This window comes from Streptopelia decaocto (genome assembly GCF_964273445.1).
Source record: "Streptopelia decaocto genome assembly, chromosome: 1".
NCBI lineage: Eukaryota > Metazoa > Chordata > Aves > Columbiformes > Columbidae > Streptopelia > Streptopelia decaocto.
This window is the reverse complement of record NC_138663.1, coordinates 81,575,367-81,598,718: the sequence shown is the minus strand read 5'-3', so window position 1 is coordinate 81,598,718 and position 23,352 is coordinate 81,575,367. Positions and strand designations below refer to the sequence as shown.

General features: G+C 39.0%; 1 protein-coding gene across 1 annotated transcript in view; it reads right to left on the bottom strand.

Moving 5' to 3' along the window:
• Positions 1–204: 204 nt before the first annotated feature.
• The window catches only part of RERG (RAS like estrogen regulated growth inhibitor), a 106,914-nt gene continuing 83,766 nt past the window's right edge, over positions 205–23,352 (bottom strand). Inside the window, exons 3-5 of the mRNA XM_082048375.1 lie at positions 18,970–19,026; positions 4,842–4,915; positions 205–4,135 (exon numbers count right to left, since the gene is read on the bottom strand). Coding sequence (XP_081904501.1) covers positions 3,728–4,135; positions 4,842–4,915; positions 18,970–19,026 — 539 coding nt within the window. The 3' untranslated portion in view covers positions 205–3,727. The remainder of the gene's footprint in view (positions 4,136–4,841; positions 4,916–18,969; positions 19,027–23,352) is intronic.

The following is a 23,352-nucleotide window of genomic DNA, read 5'->3' as shown; positions in this document are numbered from 1 at the left end:
GCTGCCTGACCTCTCGATTCTGGGCCTAACAGCCAAGTAAGTTCAAATAAACTGTTCCAAATGCAGAAGTGCTAATTCAGGCAAAATTCACTGTTTGTTTTCTTTAGGTAAAGACTAAATCAAAACTGAATCAGGACTTTTGGAATTGGCACCTTAAAAGCTGAAAGACAGCACTTCAGAGACAATTAATAGAAGATCAATGCATTAGAGTTCAGTACAGAGAGCACAATTTTTTATTATTTTTTTTTAATATATATATTATCTACAAGCACAAGCTTTCATATTTTTAATGTAAAAATGCATACAGATCATAATATATATAAAAATCAACTAGCCTTGTAGCAAACTGCCAGATGCAACTATCCCCAGGTTTGGGGACAACTTGTCTGGATCCAAGTGCAAACCCAGTGGCTGATCTTCACTTCCATCTGTGGTTGCACTGAACCCCCAGATATGAAGATTCTCAAACTTCCAGGGAAGTCTTGGTTCCCGATCCAGGTCTTGCAGCATGGGCATGACTAACTCTTCATCAATTGAAGATAAATATTTAAAAATTTCATAAATGACAATCAACTTGTTGTAGGTAACAAGTATACATTTAACCTGTCCTCCCCCTTCTTGTTTATCATCCTTTCCATCCTCTCTCTGCAAAAACGATAACGGGCAGAGGAGAGGAATTTAATGTTAGCATCATCTATGTACATTTACATAGCAGCAGTAGAAACAGAACTTAAACTGTTGATGTCTGCTGCAGAAAGGCTACTATATGTGGGTTCTTGGTACATTTGGCCTTCTCAATGCTTGGGCACTTTCTTGGCTCAATTTGTACATTGTAGAAATATGACACATTTCTAGCATAGCCAATAATATGTTGCAACATTGTGAGCAACAGTAAATCAGACTGCATTTAATAATATGTAATATGTATAAACAGATTATAATGTACTATATTATAAATGGCTTGACAAGCAGCCCATTAAACCAAGGAAAAAAATAATGAGCAATTAAGTAAAGAAATTTCTGTTTGCGTGGGAGGAAAGGTCACAAAATAGCATCCTCCTTTTGGACTGAGTGGTTATCATGTTCGACAACTTCCAAATTTAGTCTTTGCAAAGGAATGTTACTATTTTCCTTAGAGGTTCTTTACATAACAAGTCATGTCTACACAGTGGAACATTTTCTTTCACCAGGATTTTATAACTTCTCCATGCAGACATTAGAAAATATTATATAACTTGCTGAGATTCTTTTGGAAAGTATTTGGGCCATAACTTAGCCTCTCCTTAATTTCAACTCTCCTAATATGAATACGGTTATTTTATTTTCTCTTGTAATTCATATATTACCTTTCTGTATTTTAAATACAACATTACTGTGAAACCCAAGAAAGGTTTTCAGAGAAAAGAACTGCTGAAGTTGTCTTAGAGAGGGATAAACCAACAGAACGCTGACATAACAACTTACCTCATCACCTCTGTCGCCATGGAATTGCAGGTAAGAATTTTGTTTACTTCAGATTCATGCAATAGCACTGACTTGTAAGATAACTGAATGACTTAGTGAAATGCTCACTCTGGCTTCTAACATACAAACATACATGTTTGCAAGTTCAGACCTTCCTCTTATGAGTACTGATGTGTGAACAGGCACTAGCTCTTTCTTTTACACTTGCATTGATTCTGAATTACTAATAGGACTAAAAATGGCAAAACTTCTCTTATTTTTGTTTTTAGCAAAAGGTAGAGATATGATCAATAGCTGGGGAACAGGTGTGTCACGGAGACAGTGATGTCACTTTTTGCAAGAACCTCCTGCTTGGAAGCACATGGTGAAGTTTCTATTGCGGTGTGTGTAGCTGGTACATGGCAACATATCCGAATGTGAGGACCAAAATATAGATATTGATTCTAGAAGAATGGAATGAATTTTTCCTTTTTAGAATGGGAGAAACAGAGAAAATAAACAACAGTACAAATAAAATATACACCTGAACATGGTGTTCTTTGACGCTGGTTGGGTAAAATATACAGATGACAGACTTTAAAAAAATTACTTTGGTAAAGTATCTTTATGCAAACCCTTTTGAAAAGTCTTGACTTACAACTTTTGTCTTTCCACAGGGATATATAGGCTTGATTCTCTAGACAGTTCCACCTCTTCTATGGCTACCTATAACTGTATAAAAAGCTGTCCAACCAGACATCCTTACTCTCCTACATCTGTGGCAATTTGTGTTTGATAGCCTTTTGGTGTTACTTCCTCACAGAGGCAAATAACCATATGAAGTACTAAGCAGTGGAGAATAAAGTTGTAAGCAGTTGCTACAAGATGGCTGTTCCTCAAAGAAGAATACTGTTAATATTCCCATTTATTATCCCAACCTTTGGATGTGGTTCTACATGGTGCCAGTCTGATCTGCACACCTCACAGCCCAAAGAGATGCAACACAACTGGTGGGAGATGAGCACAATCTGAATTAAAGTCTTTCAGTCTCAGTTACATACTTAGCATACAGTTAATAAGCCAAGTAACAAGGCAAAATTTGATAGCTGGCTTAAATGAGATGCATAGGGGTGCAGACGAGAGGAGAAAAAAAATGGACACCTTTTATTGCAGGCACAAAAATCTGGTAAAATGTACTTTCAATTGAATGTACCAGACAGAGTCACAAAAAATCTGTACTGGTTTAAACCACAGAGTGCTTCAAGCAACATCTGCAAGTTTAAACAGCTGGAAATTATGGCCTTTTGGTATGGTAGAGGCCATTCACATCTGATTTACATTTGGACTTAGACTTTAAATACTTGCCTTTGCATGGATTCAGTTCCTCTTTAGTATAAAATAGAATAAGAGGAACTACTTGAATTTAAATAAGACCAAAACAAAAATGTAAACAAAAGCTAAAAACTACCCATAACTAAATCAATAGTAATATGGTTATTTTTTTAGTTTGATTTCCTAACACATAGACTCCCATTTCCCTAAGTACAGTACTGCACTTTTAGTGGGAAATGCTGAAATGTCACTGGACTAGATGATTATTTATTGATGAATTCTGCAGTTTCAGAGGGTCAGGAAAAGCAGCTGAACTTCAGCTCTGTTGAAATCTGTGTCTTGATGGCTAAACACTCCAATAAAAAGACCTATATTTTGTGCGTACTTCTCTAAGCACTCATAGGTTTGACAAAAATAACAACAAGGAAGGACAGTTTGGAGTAAAAGCACACAATGCGCCAATCTGGTGAAAGATGTCAAATGAACTTTCTGGTAAAACACAGCAGCCTCTACGTGTATTCAGTCCTTGAGAACACCAGTTGTCATGGTTGTTGATGGACTGAGGACTGACTCTTACTCTCCAACAGCTATTGAGCAGCTGGCTGGCTGGAAATGATGTTTAGGCACTACTGAGTTGCAGGGGATTGGAGCCAGCCTTTTAGAAGCAGAACGCACTGTCAGTGCCAATACCCACAATCATCTAGTCCTTTGGAGTTTGCCTTCTTTTTTTTTTTTCTACCCTCCTGCACCCCCTTCCCCCACATTAGCCAGAAGCAGTGTGGCTAGATACATTTCATAACAGGAAAAACTCTGACCCCATGTTACTCAAAAAAGTGGTGTGGTTTGCCTTTTCTATTTTTTTAATTGTAAAGCTTTGATCATTTTTAATTAAATGTGCTCTGCCTGCCTTGTCACTACTCCAAGTGAATATGCTCTAAAATGCTACTCTGGCTTAGCTGCTGATCTTTGTAAGCATCTTATTAATTGCCTGCTTGACATGGGTAGTGGAGCTTCGTCTCCGAGTCTTGCCCTGGACCATCTTTCGACGCCGTACCTCACGACAGAGCTCATAGAAGGCCTCCATAATGTTGCCCTCTCCTGTGCAAGCAGAGCACTCATAAAAAGCACATGCTAGTTCTGTGGCCAGCTTTTCACCTTCTTCTGTGCTGACCTGCCTGGAGTGATCCAAGTCTGCTTTGTTCCCCACCAGGATCAGGGTAACATTTTTGGGTTTTTTAACTTCATCCAGCAAGTTCTTAAGTGGCAGCACTTCCTCAAAGCTGCCTCTGTCTGTGATGTCATAAACCAGCACGAAGCCTTCACCCCATCGCACATGTCCTTCTTTCTGAATAGCGTCCTCCTGTTTTGAAAAGACAGACACTAGCCTCAGGAATTTGATTAATGAAGAAGTCACCAGGTCACCAAATAGACATTGGTCCTCCAAAGCCATGTACATCTGCTTTACTTGATACTTCACGCACATCCCCTTTTTTATCATGCAGCCTAAGAGATCTACTCTATCAAGGTGTCTTGGGCTGCCTGTGGGCAAGCTGGTAACAGGCAACTGGAACAGGGTGTCTGCTCAATGATACACAGCACACGAACCACACAGTACTGTGCGGCCTGAGCATCTGCCATGTTTTGAAAGGAAGGGGGACCTGGCTATGGCAAAACTGCTCTTTATTTTGGTGGGAATCATTGACTGAGGCTGTCAAACTTCACCACTTGAATACAGAAATAGACTATGACTTCATGCATAGTAATAATGTGTTGCTGGGTTGGCCTTGAATCATGGAATGAAAATAAAATCATTTTGACCCCAGCATAAACCCTGACTTTGTTTGTTCTTCCAGTATTCAAAAACTCTAAGCAGGGTCCCTTGCAGAAGGGTCTGGATCCAGCATGCTGGGTCCAGCAGCAAGCTGATGGTGGTAGAGGACGGGGAGCTCTGCTCAGAAGCAAATCTCTGTCCCTGGAAGTGGAGCACACCTGCCACCCACCACATTGCTGCCACCACCACACTATCTGAGCCAAGATATGGGATAATAGTACGTGTACCCACGCACCTGACCAGCTGTATCTAGTATCTCCATGGAAACCACTTCATCATCAATGGTAGCTTGGTGACGATATGTAGACTCTAAAATAAGAACACATTTTGTGAAATGTATTAAAAGAAGGTGTAGGGGGTTTTGGTTGGTTGGTTGGGTTTTTTTGTATCTTCCTTACAGCTATCCCTGCACAAGACCTGACATGTGACATACAGCTTTACTACATTTTATTTCTCGGAGCTCTTCCAGCCATTCTGGAGCACACTCAAGTCCTCCTTTCTACAATGGTCACTGTTTTACCTCTCCCCGTATGTCACAACTCTTTCTCTCCCATGTCTTATACCTGCAAAGGCTGTGACTTTGGATCCTGCACTCTTCGCCCAACAAAAGGACAGAGTTGCCTGTGGCAAAGAGCTCTGCAAGGCTGCAGCCCATTTTCCTCATTTACTCATAGGGAAGGCTGCCACCTATGAAACTCAAACACCACTACTCTCAAAGTATCCAGCTCAAAAGTCTGTCACTGCTTAGGCTGAAGTCTGACAAGTTTAAAACCAGTATGGTTTCAAATCAAGGAAACAAACAACTAAGCTGAGGCCTTATACTATGATAAAATTACAGAACAGTTAGCTGTTTTAGGAATGTCTCTTTGAAACATGCTGAAATCATTACACTCCCCTCTTCTAACAAGGGCTCAAGCAGTGATTTCCCTGTGTATGATTTATAAGGATAACCACACTGGGCATTAAGCATTCACACTACGCTACAGGATAAAAAGCGAACATATTTGCTGTGTCCTAGGTTCTGGAACCAAGCAACTAAAAAGAAAAGTAATGACAAAAGGGCTTATTTTATCTTAATGAGCTGATAAGTTCAATTTGATAGCATTTGACCTAAAACTTGGAAAACTATCTGTGCTAACATTCAGATTTATTACTGTTGCCAGCTCACAGATGTCCTATATCAAAAGGCAAATGTGTATGCTGTAAAACTGTGGCCAGTGACTATGAATACTCTGCATTGTCAGAGACACAGTTCTTTTATTTGGTGCAAATCTCTTCTATAGGAATGAAGGATATATTTAAGAAAACACATTTTTTTTTAATTTGAACTTCTGAAAGGACTCCTTTGGTGAATGTAATTTTTTGTTACATACTTAAGAATGTCACCTCTTCATAGTGATGAATGTTTCAATGCTGTCAGTGCTGTAAGCACTCTCTTCCCAAACCAAAAATATCAGTTCCCTCCTGTGCCACCTTAATTTCTTTAAGTAGCCCAGCTGCCTCTAATAGGGACAAATGGTCAACTTTATTAGGCAGATGGCAAGTAACCTTGCTGTAGGGTTTCAGGCAATGAAGACTGTAAATACCTCTTCTGTTTAGTATTGCAAGGTTCATGAAGGAGTTGTATCTCTGTAATCCTGAGGTTATATCTATACATATGAGTAAGATTTATCTAAGTCTTTCAGTGATGTCTCTTATCTGTCCCTTTGGTTCACCCTCCTAGCTGCAGCAGTTTCTCCAGGAGAATGCAGAGAAGGCAGGAGCTCTAGTTTGGTGTGGAAGCTGTGGTGATAACCCTTCAACCAGTTATTTCAACAGCTAAAATGTTCAGTGCTAGGCTGAGACTCCCTGTGCAGCACTTGATGTCCAAGGTCATTTAAGAACTTGGATTTTGTTTCTTTTGGGGAAGAAGAGGTGGCTCTCTAGGTGAGTAATGTGATATTAGTTCTTCCTTGTTTAGGCATTGGAATGCTTAAATACCCTTAACCATTTGGCCCTGCTTGACAAGTAGCTGCTGAGAATTGGTTCACACAACTTGAGAAAGTGCTCACCCTACCGCATTTGCAGCTTATCTGTGAAATGTCCTTCTTAGGAGGCAGAGTGCAGCAGTCCGTACAGCTGCTCCCTGTGAAATGGGAGAATAAATCTCAGGGAGATTTCTGCTTGTTGCAGAAAAGCAGCATGATTCTTAGATGATACTTGAGTTCTCAAAATAGTACTCTGGTGGCATTTTATGCTGCAAGTTTAACTCATTTTGGCTGCTCGTGTCGGGATGGAATTTTATCTTGGAAGAGTAGCACTGATTTGGGTCAGATTAGTGTACATGTGTCTTAGTAAATGTGTGTCTGTTCCTGTGCTTTGGAATGTGTGGTATCTGGGTGAATTTTCATGAAGAGTGTAAAACAGCTGGACATTTAAAGCAATTTTTGGTGTCATTACAGACATGGCTTCTCCTTCAAGGGAACAGAAGCATCTGAAGAATTTGGTCATCTTACTGCTATAAGCCCTGAAGTTGTGATTTCCAATTTGTTGCAATCTATCCCACTTCACAAATACATTGCCTTGCTTTGAGATTTATTAATGTCATTTTCCCTGTGGCACTATTTATTTTTTTTTTTGAGACATGCAGCTAGAGAGACATTAGTTGACATGAGATACCTGCTGGGTCACTAAATAAAATCATTAGCAACACAGGTGTCTGTGTCTCAGCTAAGGAACCTTGACTCCTATTGGAGTTGATGAAGTAAAATAGGTGCTGGATATATCTCATCTGATCTCCTAGGATAAATCACACTCCAAAAGTACTTTAAAGTCTAATGTTGGTCAGATGAATCCAGGCTGTACATATCTTATGCCTGCATCATCACGGTCAAGTAGAAAGAGTAAAGCATAACACTGTACCACTGGCTACCTAGATGACTACAGGCAATTTTCTGAATTTTAGTGTCGTTTGCACCAGGTGGCACCTGTATATTATATTTATATCTATATGGCTACTATCTCATGGAGGGAAAAGACATCTCAGGGCTGTGTTTTGCTCTTCATAGACTCAGTGTCAAAACTGCTAACCTCAAAACAGTTGTGGAGCTGCTGCTGTTGACTTAGTTGTGGTGTGCCTGACACAGCTAGTGCCATGGAAATAGTCATATTTGGTGGTTTGCTCTGCTTCAGTATAAGTAAATCTGACCCTTTCTTGTTGGTTTGGGAGTGCGCTGTGCTTCTGTTTATATTCCCAATAACTAGATTAAAGGTGCTGATGATTGTGGCTTTGAAAGCTGATGTCAGATTTCAGGGTCCCACTTGGTTATAAAGCTGCAATCCTCCAGCATCCTTGCTGTGCAAAGCACTCTTGGTTCTCACAGTTCTACCATTTCAAAAATTTACATTTATTCCAGAAACTTTTAGAGCTGTCAAAAGGCGTGAGAAACATGTTGGAAAGTGGTAACAGTTGGTTTGGTTTTAAGTCTACAATATATTGTAACAATAGTTCGTTAATAGTAGCCGGAAAAAAAATGTCAAATTACCACAGCTGCTGAATAATTATGGAAATAATAATCTATTTTTTGGAAGGGGGGGGTGGGGAATGCTCCCCTGGGGCTCTAAGTGTTGATAAGCATATTACAATACCAATCTCCCTATTCTTCTAAACAATATGATTTTTAAAAATGCAGGAAAAAAAACTACTAAAATTTTACCTAGAGAAAACATTGAACCCCATGATCCATAGACTGTCCATGGATGTGATGTTCAGTTACACCTTGACCACATCGTAGCCTTGTGCTATGCTTACTGTAACACAGTTAATAGAGTTTTGGCCTATAAGACTTAGCTGCTCATTTATTAAACCCATTTGTCCAGGACTGTCCTGATCTATTGAATATATCTATTCCAAAATATTATATTTTCTAAAGAAAAACTGTTTCCTGAGAAGTAATTGCTAGATCTTGATTTATATTTGCAGTGATGTAAAAAACTGTTTTCAGTACTTGTTTATTTTGAACAGGCAATAAATTTGGGGGCTATGTCACAACTCTGGAATGAAATATTTGCATTGTAAGGGTTTATTGCTTTTAGGAAAACACTTGTAGGTAAATCAGCTGAGATGGAGCAATGACATAAACCATTTAACATGTAAATTTAAGTAACAGATTGGTCTCTCTTGTTTGCTTTTAAGTACAGAGGGACTTAAACTCAGAATTTTAGTTAATTTTTGTCAAAAAAGGTTAATAAAACAAACTTATAAAAATGCACTAAGAAACTTGGGTCTCATGGTGACTTTCAGCAGTTGGATCTGTGAACTGAAAGAGACCTAGAGAAAAGAGCTTTTGTGTAATGATTATAGCTGAGTTTCCAGACCAAAAACCTACAGCTAATAGGCATGAACTTCTAAGCTATGTTTTATGGCAATGCAGCAGTATTTTTAAAAGACTAAAATTTCCCATAATTATCTCTGATTATATAATAAAAGTTCTTTTTTTTTTTTTCCTTAAATAAACTCCTTGCTCATTTAGACTCCTGTAAGCTTTGACATCCATCAGGATGGCACCTGTCTCTACCACATTTGAGAACAGTGACTTTGACAGCCTATTTGTAAAACAATTTACGTCCATTATTAACCCTGGTGCTGTTTGATATGCTCTCCAGAGACTTCCTTTGGCCTGCCTTTGTGAAATCTGTCTCTCTCTGCATTTCCTTGCTGCTTCAGGAACATTTCAGCTTTTAGAAAGCTGTAAGTTGAATGTACCTTCCTGACTTGGAAAGTCTCCCCTGCCTTCTTCCTTCCCCTGCCCTAGCTCTTCTCAAAACTCAACTGAATGTATTTTTCTTGCCTGCATCTGGTTGTTGCTTACTCCATCGATTATTTACCTCACAAGAGGGTTTTTATTCTGCAACCATCTGTGGTTTTACTGTCCTGGTGTATTTAGAGCATATTTCTAATGCTGATGCAGCGTATCCCCACACATCTCTATTAACTGATATTACAGACCCCAAAATAAGCACAATTATTTATCAGTAATACCATCAAATGATATGCCATGCATTGTTATTGCAATCATTATTATCACACGTAAAGGAAGAAAAAATATTCAAAAGAAAGTTACTGAAAAGAAACTATTGTGACTCTGGCACCTCTGATAATTGGAATTGGACTCATCAATGTCATGTTTCTGTGTGAGTAACCCCAAGACTCTGGAAATACAGAAGGAAAAGTTCCAGGAGGTTGTACAGTACCTGTGACATGCTTTATATGTATGACTACCGTATTACACGAACATTCTTGTCAAGCTACAAATTTAAACCAAAATGTGTATGAAAGAATGTGGTATTTGTTTGCAGTGATATTTAATTGAACTCTAGAGACTCTAGCCTGCTCCACATGCAGTCTGCTGTTGTGAATGCTGCTTTTGAAATTGATATGGTGAAGTTCAACGGAGTTTAGTTTCTTACTTCATTTTTGGCTCTTTTAGCTGCTTTCTACAAGACTATATTTGCTGTAATCAGAGTTGTGATTGCAGTACAGCAGGTATTCCCAAACTAGTCAGATTAAAGCTGAGCATTAAAAAGTCATGTGGGAGGCACTGCAGGCAGTGAGTGTGTCTCAGCTTGCTGAGCTGCTTTTAGTTGCCTGCACAGGCCAACGCAAAGCTCTCAAATATGTCTGTCTTCTATAAATCCAGGTTGGGCAGAGGGCAGAGACCCTATTAATGCTGCTAAGGAGGCACAAGGCAGAAGAGCTAGTGTATGCTCTAGGTATTCTGCAGGCATGTGCCTTTGCACAAGTCAAGCTGCAGGGCTGTCCCTGGTCCATCCAGACAAGCAAATTCTATTAGTAGGTGACCTTAGATTAAGCTCCAGGGGCTGTGAGGACTCATGGGGGCCACGGGATGCTCTGTGGAGCACAGGGACGAATTAAAAAAAACCCCAGCAACAGCAGTATGAAATATGGAGAACAAATTCAGGACAAATGAGGCTTCATTAGGTCTGCTTCTTAGTGAGCAGTTTGCGTTTTATCACGTTTTTCTATTCTTAATAAAGTGGGAAGGAAAATAGATGACTAGTGCACGCATAACTCCACTAGTCTATGAAGTTCTCATCTTGCTATGGAAAGATCTGTTGCATCTCCAAAATTTGCTTTTTAGGTAGAATGCATGGGAGATATAAATCTAGTCTTGAGAAAAGCATTTTTTTTCTTGATGTGTTGGTGTTTTCAATAAATAACATTTTGATCTCCAAACAGAAATCCAAGAATACAGTTCTCTTGAAGATACCTCTAAAAATAATGGGAAGTGTGTCTATTTGTTGGCTTCTGCTGCATATGATTTTTCTGCTCCTTGTGAACACTGGCTGTTTTTTGAGGAGAAGGGGAGTGGTGCTTTATTTCCTTTCTTATCAGTTCTGTCCTCATCAAGCTTGTACTGAGATAGGCAGAGAAAATGTGCACAGATGCCTGGGAACTGAATGAGTTAAGGCATGCTAAAACAGTTGATAAAAACAAAACCAACCAAGCTGAAGCAGTGGTAACTAGCAGGGGGAAAGCTTCAAGGCTTTAACTGTGTGGGGTTGTTGCTGTTTTTTAATTTTCTAATTTAAACTTTCCCGTCAATGCTGAGCAGAGGCATTAGTTCCTGGTGGGAATTATGCCTGTGACAAGTTTAATTCTAAATAAACCATTTTGCACCACGTTTTTTTGTTTGATTGTGGCAAGAAGTCTTTGTTAGCAAAGCTGTGAGTTTCACCTTATTTCTGCCAATATAAATGAAAACTACCCAGTGAGACTTTTCTCACACCTAAAATAAGCAAAGCAAAAGTCTGCTCTCCTGAAGGTGCAAAAGCAAACACTGGAAACTTCTGCTCATCTGGAGAACATTTCAGAATATGATGAGCAAGAAAAGCAGAGGCAAAATATTTTGCAGCTGTAGCTACAGCAAGAACAGACCGTGCCATTCCTGATATTTGTTGTCTGTTGAGCTACTGTAAAAAGGCAATCTTTTCATTACTGGCATCAGGAACATCTTTATCTTGAGACTTGTATGAAAGAAATCAAACCACATTTTCAGATAACTGTGTCACATGTTATTTTAAGAATCTTCTGCTGCTGCTCTCAATTACAATTTCATCATTTCGAGCCTTTGTTGAGCATGTTAGAAGCCAGTGTTGGGGGATTAAGGTGCTCTGGGTCATACCAGTCCATTTCCTTACAAACACCTCAGAAAAATTATGAATGTTTTCACAGCTTATTGCCATAATACATTCCATGTAAAATCCTACTGCTGAGGAATACAGTAAAAATGATACAGCATGTTAAGTGTATATCAAGTTAAGGTTTCTACTGTTTTGAAGTGGGGAAAAATAAAAGCCCAGAAAGATACTTAATGAGGCACAATCTCAGCTATTGAGGACTGAATCTATTAAGCCCTGAGGCAGAAGGAATGAGTAATTTTGTTAATGAAAATTTAGGATGTTAATAGCTAGACTCTGGCTTGAAAATAAGGCTGTTTTCCAGCAATTTATTAAGTGTCTACACATTTGTCACAGTACTCCCTGAAAACAGGTTGGCAGCCATTCCTCCTAGCCCCAAATGGTTGGTTACCATTACATCTCACTTTGGCTGAAAGCCCGTGCTGGACCACATGTGCTATTCCTAGCTTGTGCTTGGATAAGCTGAAGTTGTCAACATGGGTGTTCAGATGAAATACACAGAAAGCAAAGTTGTGGGAGATGATGGCAGAACTCTCTCCTCTTTTGCTTGCTATGGAAAATGGTTATTTCTAATAATGAGCATGTGGATGATCTGGTCTGTAGCACTATGCTGACTGCAGTGACCTGTTGTGCAGCAGGAGGAAGAGAGGGCTAGAAGGGGAGGCTTTTCTCCTCCTGGGGCTGCTGGTCTGTCAACCTCCACACCCTAGGGCTGAAAGGACCATCAGTTAATGATTTATTAACACTTATTTTAGTATGGGATCATTTGTTAAAAGTTGTTTGCTGTCTGGGCAGCTTCTCTCTCAACTGTGCTGCCGGGAATTAGTATTTTTACAATAGAGACAGGCAGTAAACCTTCAGGACTGCTAAGGCAAACTTGCTGAGTGAGGCACAAGTGAAGAAAATTCGAAATCTGCAATATACAAAGATGTGTTTCTTCATCTTGTGATCTTCAGCAGCAAAAGCAAACCCGGGGAGAGCTGAGTGAACTAGAGAGAAAATATGGTCCTTGAGAACCTTGTATTTGGTTCTGAGGATCTGAGCTTTCTTTCATGGCTGCATTGGCACGAAGTTGGCCTAGAAAGATAGTTCTTGTATCTGTTCTTGCTGGACTAAATTATTTTTAGTGAAGTCTTGCACAGCTATGCTGCTTCTGGTTCTCATCCGTTTTGATAGAAGCTAGTTTGGATATATTCCTACTCTGCTCTGTTGTTTATACCGATCTGTATATACCAGGTTCAGAAAAGAGACTAAGGCTAGCAATATTCGCTAGGGTTGTAACGTTAATTACATGATGTATGCTACCTGCAAGCTTCCCTTGTGAGCCTTTAATTACACCGTTTTGCTAAAAGTAACCCCAGCTACAGATGTGGTTACACAGGCAAAACTACACTTGTAACGTAAAAATAATCTTCCTTGCAACAAGCTTTCCAATGGGAAAAGCCTTCTTGCCAATGTAAACAGTATCTTCACAAAGTGATTTATGTTGTTCTTGCCACAGCAGTGAAATTTAAGCTGGTCTAAAGGAGACAAAGTTCTCTGCTCTCAGATAATTCAGGGCACTAACAGATGTATCTCTCTCAGATCTCTCTGGTGTAGCTTTCCACAGTCCTTTGGCTGCTTCATGTCATGTTGCACAAGAACAGGGCTTTCATGAGTCTGTCATAAGTTAACAGGACAGCAATTTACACCACCTTATCTCCTATCATTGCTGCTTTACTAATACCTACACATTTTACTCATGCTGTCTTATGGGCTGAATGTATGTTCAATTAGGTAGCAGTTTATGGAAACAGCAACTTTTTTTTCCCCTTCCAGCTGAAAAGGAGTGAACAAAAACCTGAGTAACTTAAAGAAATTGTAACATAGTTGGACTAAATACTCTTTAAAAATGTCACTATTAAATCTAGTGGTCCTTGCAAAACTATAGTTTTTCTTAAGACTCATGTTTCTTTATGGTTACCTCTGCTTCTTCAAAGTAATGAATAGTCTTTTATCTATCCCATTCAAATTAAATGAACTCCTTTCTATCTCTCTTTGCCTTCACAGATGGGCCAATCTGTCATCCACTGTTCTGCCAGTTATCTGCTCAGAGACAGTTTTCCTTTCAGAGGATTAGCAAAGTTGTATGAAATACGTGAACAGCTAGAGAAAGAAATCTAGGGGTAGTGCGAGAAAGCCAACTGACTTTTAGAAAGGTCAGCAAAAATGTTAACTCCTTGATTACTTAAAGGATTTAAAACACTTCTAAGAGATGAAGGATTTTATAAGTTTGAAGCAAAGGCAGAGAGATTGCAGGCAACAAATCAGTGACAGAATCAAGAAAATATTTGAGGAACCCATCTCCTGCACTTCCTTGGGGTTCTATTTGTTTGTTTTTCTTCCCCGTACAGCAAAAAAAAAAAGGGCATTTTAAGTTCCTGCACCTCAAAGCACCTGATTCTCCCAACTGTACGTAAAAATGTTAATTCATAACTAATTACACAACCCAGTTCATAATCCCCTCTTTTATGAATCTTGAATATCCCGGCTCTCTTTCTAGTTAGGCAAATTGTCCTGATTATGGTAGAACAATGAATATATTCTCAGTGAAATACTGTAAAATTTATTTTAAAAAGCTTTCACTTAGCTATAGCTATGATGAATTTTCTTCTTTCATCACATGGTCCAGGACATTCTTCCTGCCTGTCATAGCTTATGAAGGCAGGTAATTTGCTGTTGCCCATGAAGTATTATTCTGCAGGCCATCAGCGCTGTCTGTCTGCTGATGTGATGGCTCTTTGGGCTTCATTCTCCTTTCCCCACCCCTGTCACCCCCTCAGGAAAAAAATAAATTGACCTGTTCCCTTGATGACTTTGATTCATCACCTCCAATTTTAAAATCAATTAAATATAACTTTTATTTTTGTTTGATGGCAAGCCACAGTATCTCTCCAGCTTTGAGGTTAGGTGAAGACACCCTAAATTCCAGGCACTGCTACTTGCTCATAGGTGAAATTGCTGAGATTCAGACTGTTATTCCTGTTTACTAGCACTGAGGGGAGCAGCTAGTCCCAGCAGCCTTGAAAATCACAGTGTGAAGCCCTGGGTCACTGAGGTCCATGGGAGTCCCACAATCAGGCCAACTAAAGGTCTTTGCACCTCCACCTTGAAAGTCATCCCCATAGAATATGTCTATTCCTGAGATGATGCTGGCTGGCAGACGTTGCGCCTTTTTACACTTTCATTGTTGCAGCAGCAGCCAAGGTGATGAAGCCCTGAGAGGTCCACTTGCAGAGGCACTGCTCTGAGACCAGTGGCTTGCCAGCTGCAAACCCTCCCTGAGCCAAGCCACCTTGGTGGCAGGCAAAGTGTCAGCCTACTGCCACCCACTTCCTGGCAAGCGCTGCTGAAACGGTACATAGGAATGCTGGTTTCCTGCTGCTTCTATGAATCTCTCAAAAGAAAGGTTTATCAACAGAAATATAGCATGAATTTCCAGTTGTGTATTCAATCTACCACAGATGTGTTGCTTATCTTCATGAAGCACTTCTAGGCTGTGGCTTAAATGGTGCCCTAACCAGGCCAGGTATTTTTAGGCCTTCTACCACAACACTGTATTTGCTTATTAATTTGCAAATTGTGTTCTATTTAAAAAAATAAAAACATTAATGAATTTTAGTGAAATTCATATGGTAACCCAATCGCCTTTCTCAGTACATATTTAACAGCTAAAGAAGACTAAGTTTAATGCCAAAATAATATATTCAATATTTTGGAAAAAAAACATATATATATATAAAATGTGCACTTCCAGCCCATTTCTACATAGAGCTCTCTCATTGAACATTCTAATTCTGTTTCATGCATGATATATGTGTGTGATTTACTATAAAGACTGAAAGTGGAAATTCATTCACAGAATGGTCACCGAATGACTGGGGTTGGAAGAGACCTCTAGACACCATCTAGTCCAACCCACCTGCTAAAGCAGGTTCATCTAGAATAGATGGCAGAAGACCACCTTGAATCACGAGATTCACCTCAATAATGCCAGGTAACCACTTAGCCAAAGGGATTAGGCACTTTAAAAAAATTAAAAAAAAAAAAAAAGAAAAACACACACCAAGTTGTTGACACTGACTTGCCAGTTAAGCAGAAATGATGGATAGGTCAAGACTGGTGGTTAACATTCCTCAGAAAACGACCTTTGCTGCAGTTGTTACCCCTTGTCTTAGAAAAATAAAACAAAAAGCACGGTGCTATGTACTTTTACAAAGATGCAGCAGTCCTACTGATGCTTGCACAGACCCAACATCATGCACAAAAAGTGGCAGAACTGCAAAGCCCTGACTTCAGCAGCAGCCCCATGTGCCAAAGCTTGCAGGATTCAGTGATGGTCTTCCCGCCAGAAAATGTTATATTGTGGTTTGTAATTTGGCTCCTGAAGACAGAGCCGTATATCCAGATGCTGCTAAAAATATGGTACTTCATTTCCTTCTGGCAGGTTAGAGTAGTAAAGAATATTTATAAGGTGTGTTTTTTCCTTTCCAGTGAAAATGTGCTACCCTTGAATTAAAAGAGGACAAGGTTTTATAGCCTGATGCTTAGCTTAGGATAATGTTGAATTTCCATCAGACCTTGTACAGCTTGGTGACAGCTTTCCTAAAAATAGGAATTACCTGAGGATTCCTTACATCAGCAGGCTAATGGGTGGTTGAAAACTTGACATAAGGAATAAACTATAAATATGACATTTTTGTCACAGCCCTGGTAATTTTTGCCAGAACCTCCTGTTGCTTAGTAGCTACATAGATTGCATGTTTTACCCCTGCCCTTTCAAAATTATTTGACAAAACTGCTTATTCTCCCTGTAAGGAAAATGGGTCTAACTGACACAAACTTTTTACATTGGTAGAATATGTAGATTTCTCTCTTTCCATCCAACTGCCAGTCCATGACTGCTAAGAAAAGAAAACATGCATTCCACTAAAACTTTTCAGTAAATTAAGCTTGGAGATGCTAACAGGCAACTGGACACTATATCACTGCTGCATGATCATGATAAATACAGAAATGCTTTCTTTCAAGCACTGTTTCTCAAAGCTTTTGAAGCTATGGTCCCTTTCTGATTTATCTCTGAAGGTCTGAATAGTGGTTAGAATTTCAGAGACATTTTTATTTTTCTTTCCAAACTTCAGAGCTTCCTTTGAATCCCATTGTGATCCATAGTTTGAAAATAGAATACTTTAAAAAACAATCTCTGATGGGCAGCTTCCACCAGAGATTATTGTGATTAAGAAATAACTTACTGCCAAGAGTTTATTAGTTTTTTAATTTCTCAAACCTTTTCCTCTGAGCAACTTAAACCATTTAGCTTCACAATAACTGTAATACATAATTTAGGCTGCTATCCTCTAAACTAGATGAGAACATAGATTTCAGTAAGTCAGAAGAGATTTAATTTTTGTTTTATTGAGATGGGACTGTTGTCTGCATTAAAGCTTTCTGTGTTGCAAACAGAAGATTATTAGATTCCTGAGGGGCATGGTTAATTTGCAGTTGTATTCATTTGTAAAGCAGAAACAAACGTGAAGTCTTGCACACCTAAAGAGCATGGGGCCTTCATAGGGGTGCAAAAAAATACCTTGCAGCTTGCTAATATAGTTTGTGTTTAAACAAGGCAACAAGGATCATTTTGCATATGCAGTGTCCCTGTAAGAAATGAATGAATTTGGACTATACTGATACAAAACACTTTATATACTTTTATTGTCAAGTTCTTAAAATGATGTAATAGTGATAGAGATGTAAAGAACGGATACTAATAATACTAATAGGACATTATAATGAATATTTCACTGTGCAGTACAAGACAGGTGACACATAATTCACTGATTAATATATTAATATTAGGCAATAGAAGAATGCTTTTGAGTTCAGGTTGATCTGAGAATTATTTTCCCAGGATGAGATTTCTGATACCTGGCATTTCTTCATCTTAACAGATGAAAATACTTAGTACTATACTGGATACTTTGCTTTGTTGAAAGGGCTGCCTGGGTTTTGCAATAAATGTATTAAACTTCATCTTTTGATTCTGCTGTGCAAGCTTGATTTGTTTTCTGCTTCTTTAGTGAGACCTCTTAGAAAAAGAGCCTTAAGAAAGAAATAGGTATTTAACTGTATGATCTGTATTTGAGCCTCCAAAGAAAGGTTAGGAATGAGATTGCAACAGATTGCCAGAGAAAAGGAAATTTCCTGGCCCCTTAGTTCATGCGCAAATCACTGAGGTATTGAAGGTGCCTTCTAAAATGTGACTCATCTCAAACTTCTTGGCATGAGTTTTCTCTGGTGCAGGGCATTCAAGTATAGGGTGTTTCAAAAAGATGAACCCAATTTGAAATCACTGTATCTCTGCAACCATGAATCGTCCATGAGTGAAACTCTTACTGCTTGAAAAGTCAGGGCATAGAGTTGTTTGTTTGTTTGTTTGTTTGTTTTTTAAAAAAAGGCTACTAAAACTTGATAACTCAGTAAAAACCATTTGTAAATTTTTGTGTAATTGTAACATGCTGCCATTGTGAAATATACTGCTTTAAAATTGGGTCCATCTTTTTGAAATGCCTTATATATGCTAACTTAACAAAAACTAATAAATTGGACCTTGGCCCAAACTTTAAAGCAAGGCCTCTAATTCAGAGAAACAGTATGACATCTCTTTCTGACAGATCTGTGTCAGCTTCTCAAAAAATTCAAGGGGAAAAAAAAAATAGGTACGTAATTTTTTTTTCCCCTTGAATTTTTTGAGATCTGTATCCCAGCCATCTTATTCTCTAGCAACTGATGTTTGGGTTACCCAAAAGCAGAAAACTGATCTCACACTAAATAATTTTCAGTGTGAAATACTAATGTAATTGCTTTCAATGGCAAAATTCCCACTGACTTCTGTGTGGGCAGAAATGTGCCTCATATATTAATTCTGCTTTCATCCTTGTTACTGCTTCTCTATTCTGCCATCTTAGGTAATAATTTGTTTCAGCTTTAAATGGCCATAGAGAAGATTTTTTACAGCAAATTTAAAGGTTGACTGAGGCTTGGAATTTTAACTCTATGAATTTCCATTACTTCAACTGTGCTATTATATACAGCATTCCATGTGTACAGAATAAAGTGCAACCTACCTAGTGTTGGGTCATACTCCCAGATGAACCGTTTGGTCAGGAAGCGTACAACGAGAGCTGGAGGAACAAAAAGATTCCAGGTGAGATGTGTAAGTCATCAACTCATCTGGTTTTACAAGCAAACTTCTCTGTGTGAATGGGCATATTGCAGTTCCCCTGAACTGTGAGCAGAAATCCAAGGTTGCTCATTGCAGCAGTTGAGACCTTTTCACTGTTGTGAACCACTTTACACTTTTGGAAGGGGGAAATAAGATGAAAAAAGAACCCAAAACACGTTACAGCATTAATCATTCATTCATGTAACAATGCAGGACAAAGAACACCAGGAGGTTTTCAATGGTAGTCGCTCACTTTTTTCCACTTTTTTGTTTTGGTCACGATAGCTTCTGTCTTTAAAAAGCAAAACCAACCATTTTCAGTGCTATGAGCAGATGATCATTGGAAAAAAATACCGTTTTGGATCCTTGAGATTTCCCATAACGAGTGGAAAAAAGCTTGGCAATTTTTTATTCAGGATGCTTTGAAGCATCTGACCTAGTGGTATTGAAAATAATTTAATTTTTGAAAACTTTCCCTTAAGACTTTAAACCTTGTAAGGTAAACATAATTGGCTAAATAGCTTCCTTCTGTGTTTTGACATGCCTTCCTTGCAACAATTTACTTCCATGTTTTGCCTACTTGTCACTTGAAGCAATCAGCTATAATATTTTAAAGCAATGGTCAACAAGTGCAGAAGTAGAAATAAAGTAGAAGTAAAGCTTTAGATTTTTAGAGCACTGGATAACAAGTTCTCCGTTTCAGTTTATGGGCTAAGATCTTGCTACTTTTGTTCTTACATTTAATTTTTTCTACCTCTCCACCTCCTTTAAAAAAAAAAAGTAACTTTTAAAGTCTTTGTCAGCATATTGATTATATTCTAATTTAAAATTAAGCAGTACCTTGAATTTGTGGTGGTATAAACAAAGCATTCACCACTGCCAACTATTAAAAACCCTTTCTGCATTTCCAAAACAGAGGTAGAGGTATCAGTGCAGTAGCTATGACTGCAATGATTTCAGCTATAGGAAAAATTTTGCTTGTTGTCAACCCTATGAGATTGTTCTGTTTTTCTTTCAGTTGCAGTAGAAGTAACCTGAAGTTACCTGAAGTAAAAGGTGACAGCTAAACCCAGTTCTGATCCTTTTCAAAATTAAAGCCATCAGAATCCCCCACATCCCAGATTTCTGTGCCCAAGAGTAGGACAAGACAACACTCTGCAGAATAAATAAAATTAATTAAGCTTTGCTTAATTGGAACCTGTTTTTTAAATACAATCAGAACATTAGTTTCCAGGAATATTTAACTATGCCTCACACTTGAAGGGGTAACAAGCTGATCCTGAGGAAATGAGAGCACTACACAAGAAGCATTTTTATGTTGGTGTTATGATTTTGCAGGCAGCCTAAATGAAGAAGGTGAGAGGACAAGAAGCAATAAGAATGAAAGGTTGAACTAGACCACAATTGTTGAGATGAGCCTGGGAAAAAGGAGGTACGCCTCTGCGTGCTGGATGAAATGGTACAGGCACTGAGTGCTACAGAGATGAAGAAAAAGAGATCACAGATATGAGCTCTGGTGAGGCAGAAAAACAGTAGGTTGTATTCATCTCCAGTAGGGAGGCCTGTATGCAGAAATAACAAATAATCACATATGAAGCAGAAACTTGAAGAAAAGAAAGGAAGGGTGGGAAGTGGCTGCCGCATGCAGGACCAGATGGCAATTAGTCTCCCTTGCTAGCAGGTCTCAGTGGGGAGCACAGCAAGCCCAGTGAGTCGCTTGCCAGGCACTGCCAGCTCTTGCGTAAGACTTGCTTGGGTCTGGTGAAGGGAAAAAAATGTCACTTCAGCACTCTAGGTGACTAAGAAGTGTCAGCTTCAGACCCAGGTGCTCTGTGCCATTTTTGGGGGCGTGCACATGGGGAGCCATGCAGAGCTGCTCTTCCTGCAGGGCTAGCTCTGCTCGGCCTCTCCACTTCTGGCCTGGCCGATTCTCTGCTGCTCTCCTTCATGGCAATGGTCACAGCCCATCCTATGGAGCTTCTCACTTCCACACTATTTTGCAGGGCCGAAGATTAGATGTTTCAACTATTCCAGCTGAGGTAAACTGTGAGGTAAAAAGTCCTGCTGAAGACATCATCATGGACGGAAAATAAGCAACAGAGATCTTCTTGTAGTATAATGACATCCATATCAGGACCATGACTTCAGAAGTTACTTTGGCTAAGAATTGCCACATTAACTCTGAGAGCCAAAGAGAGCATTTCTGCATAGGCTAAAATATATATATATATATATATATATATATACAAAAAAATTATTTCCTAAGGAAAATACTCTTGATCCACTGTCTGTTCTGTTTATAACTATTGCAAACTATGTGGGATGGAAAATGTCTTCACTTTTGCCTCATTAGGGGTGCTTAGCCGATGAGCCCCTGACATCTAGTTGAGTACTAAAACAATGTATTTGACTTTGAATGTTTTCAGTCAAATCAGATAGCAATGAGAAGAGAGGTAGGAAGGGCATTCAAGTGCTTGGGCTGTCAGTCTGGAAACCAGCTTGCTGGCTCGTGCCAACTGCCCTAGTAGTGATCCCTCTAGAGCAAGGGTATTACTGTGGAGCCTTTTTGTTTATGCTGAGCTCATTTACTGCCAGATTACACCCCTTTTTAGTAAAATAACTTCTGCCAGCAGAAGAACTGTAGCACTCAGACTTCTGCTGCTGTTATAAATGACACTTTGGGCAAAGCAGTAAAACTTCCATGTGTCCTTAGCAATGCTGCATACAAAGAGCTGAGATGGGCATTAATTCCTTCTCACTTAGCAAAGATGTATGCACCCTCTTGACCTGGCAGCCTTAATTTAGTTATGCTTAACTCTAATACTAATAATAAGCCAAAAATAACCCAATATACTAAAACCAATAATCTGAATGCCAGGTTTTGATTCAAAATAAAATTGAGGTTGAGAATGTCTGAAATGCATTGTTTTCTGATTAAATTAGGTGACTAATTCCAATGTTCATATTAAAATGACCATTTCCAGTGCTCATTCTCAAAGAAAATGAAATGCATTTTGAAGGAGGGTTAAGATTGGAATTGATGCAGCACATGATAGTGGTTTCATGGTTCTCCACTGAGACTAGTCCAGGCCTTTCCTCAAACACTTACTGCTTGTGAAATACAAGAATTTGCAGGCTTAGAAGCAGAGACTCTCCAAAAAAACTGCAATTTGGATTCCCACTGTGTTTTTTGGAGACAGGACTGGTACCTAAGGGAATTGATGTAACGTCCCAGCAAAGGAAGAACAGACTCATGTCTCTTTCTGCCTTTCCCTACACCCTCACTTCCAAGTCAGCTGTTTTGTTCGGGGTTTAAATTAGGGTAGAACTTGGTCCAGGATTTTCATTCACTCATGTTTAAGCCCTCTGCTTTAGAGGTTTTTCTTGGAGAAGAAACATGACTATCTGTCAAATATATTTGCACTCTAACTCCACTGAAGACAAAGAAGTTATATCAGGAATTAACTTGGCATATAAACTGACATTATCAACCACATAATTCATCAATTTCTTTGGGACCTGTGTGGCTAAGTCCCTTAATCAGCTTTAAAAGTCTCAGTCCATATCTGTTGGAACTTTTTTTTTGGTGGTGTTTTGTGCCTTGCTTTAGGTCTTTGTTTGAATTTAGTAACATATAAATGCTCTGGCATATCTCCATGAACTCGTTATCGTTCCAACTAATACAGGATAAGCTTTTGGGGGCAGAATGGAAGAAGGGTTTTATTTGAAAAACACCCCCCTTCCCCAAAAGCTACAGAGTTCAAAGTTATTCTAAGAAAATTACAGTTCTCTGCAGTGAAATAACTGTATGATGACTCTTTTACACCATGAGAATTTTCAGCTATAAAAATGGCCTGAAACTAGGCCCATTATTTAACATATCAACAAGTCCATTCCTGGTGCCATGATGATGTGTCATCAGTAAACCGTATTTGGCACGAGGCACCAGAGTGGTTACAACCAGAGGTTATAATGATCAAAAGGCACTTTCACAAACCAAGTATTTCATTTTTTTTTAAGCATATATTTTTGTTAGAGAGTTCATCCCCCATTCACCCTCTTGGACGCCCCTCATTTATTGAAATTCCAGTCCCCTTGGAATACGTGGTGAGCTCCAGCCTGCAGGATGGTGGTGCCACAGGATTCTGGCAGGCGATGCACTGACTTCTTAAACAGCTCTGTGTCCAGCTTTGGGAAGTAATGGTTTCTTTTAAAAACACCACCAACTGAATTTACTACTGAAACTGCAGGTTTTTTGGGGAGGGGTGCATGGGAAGGTATAAAC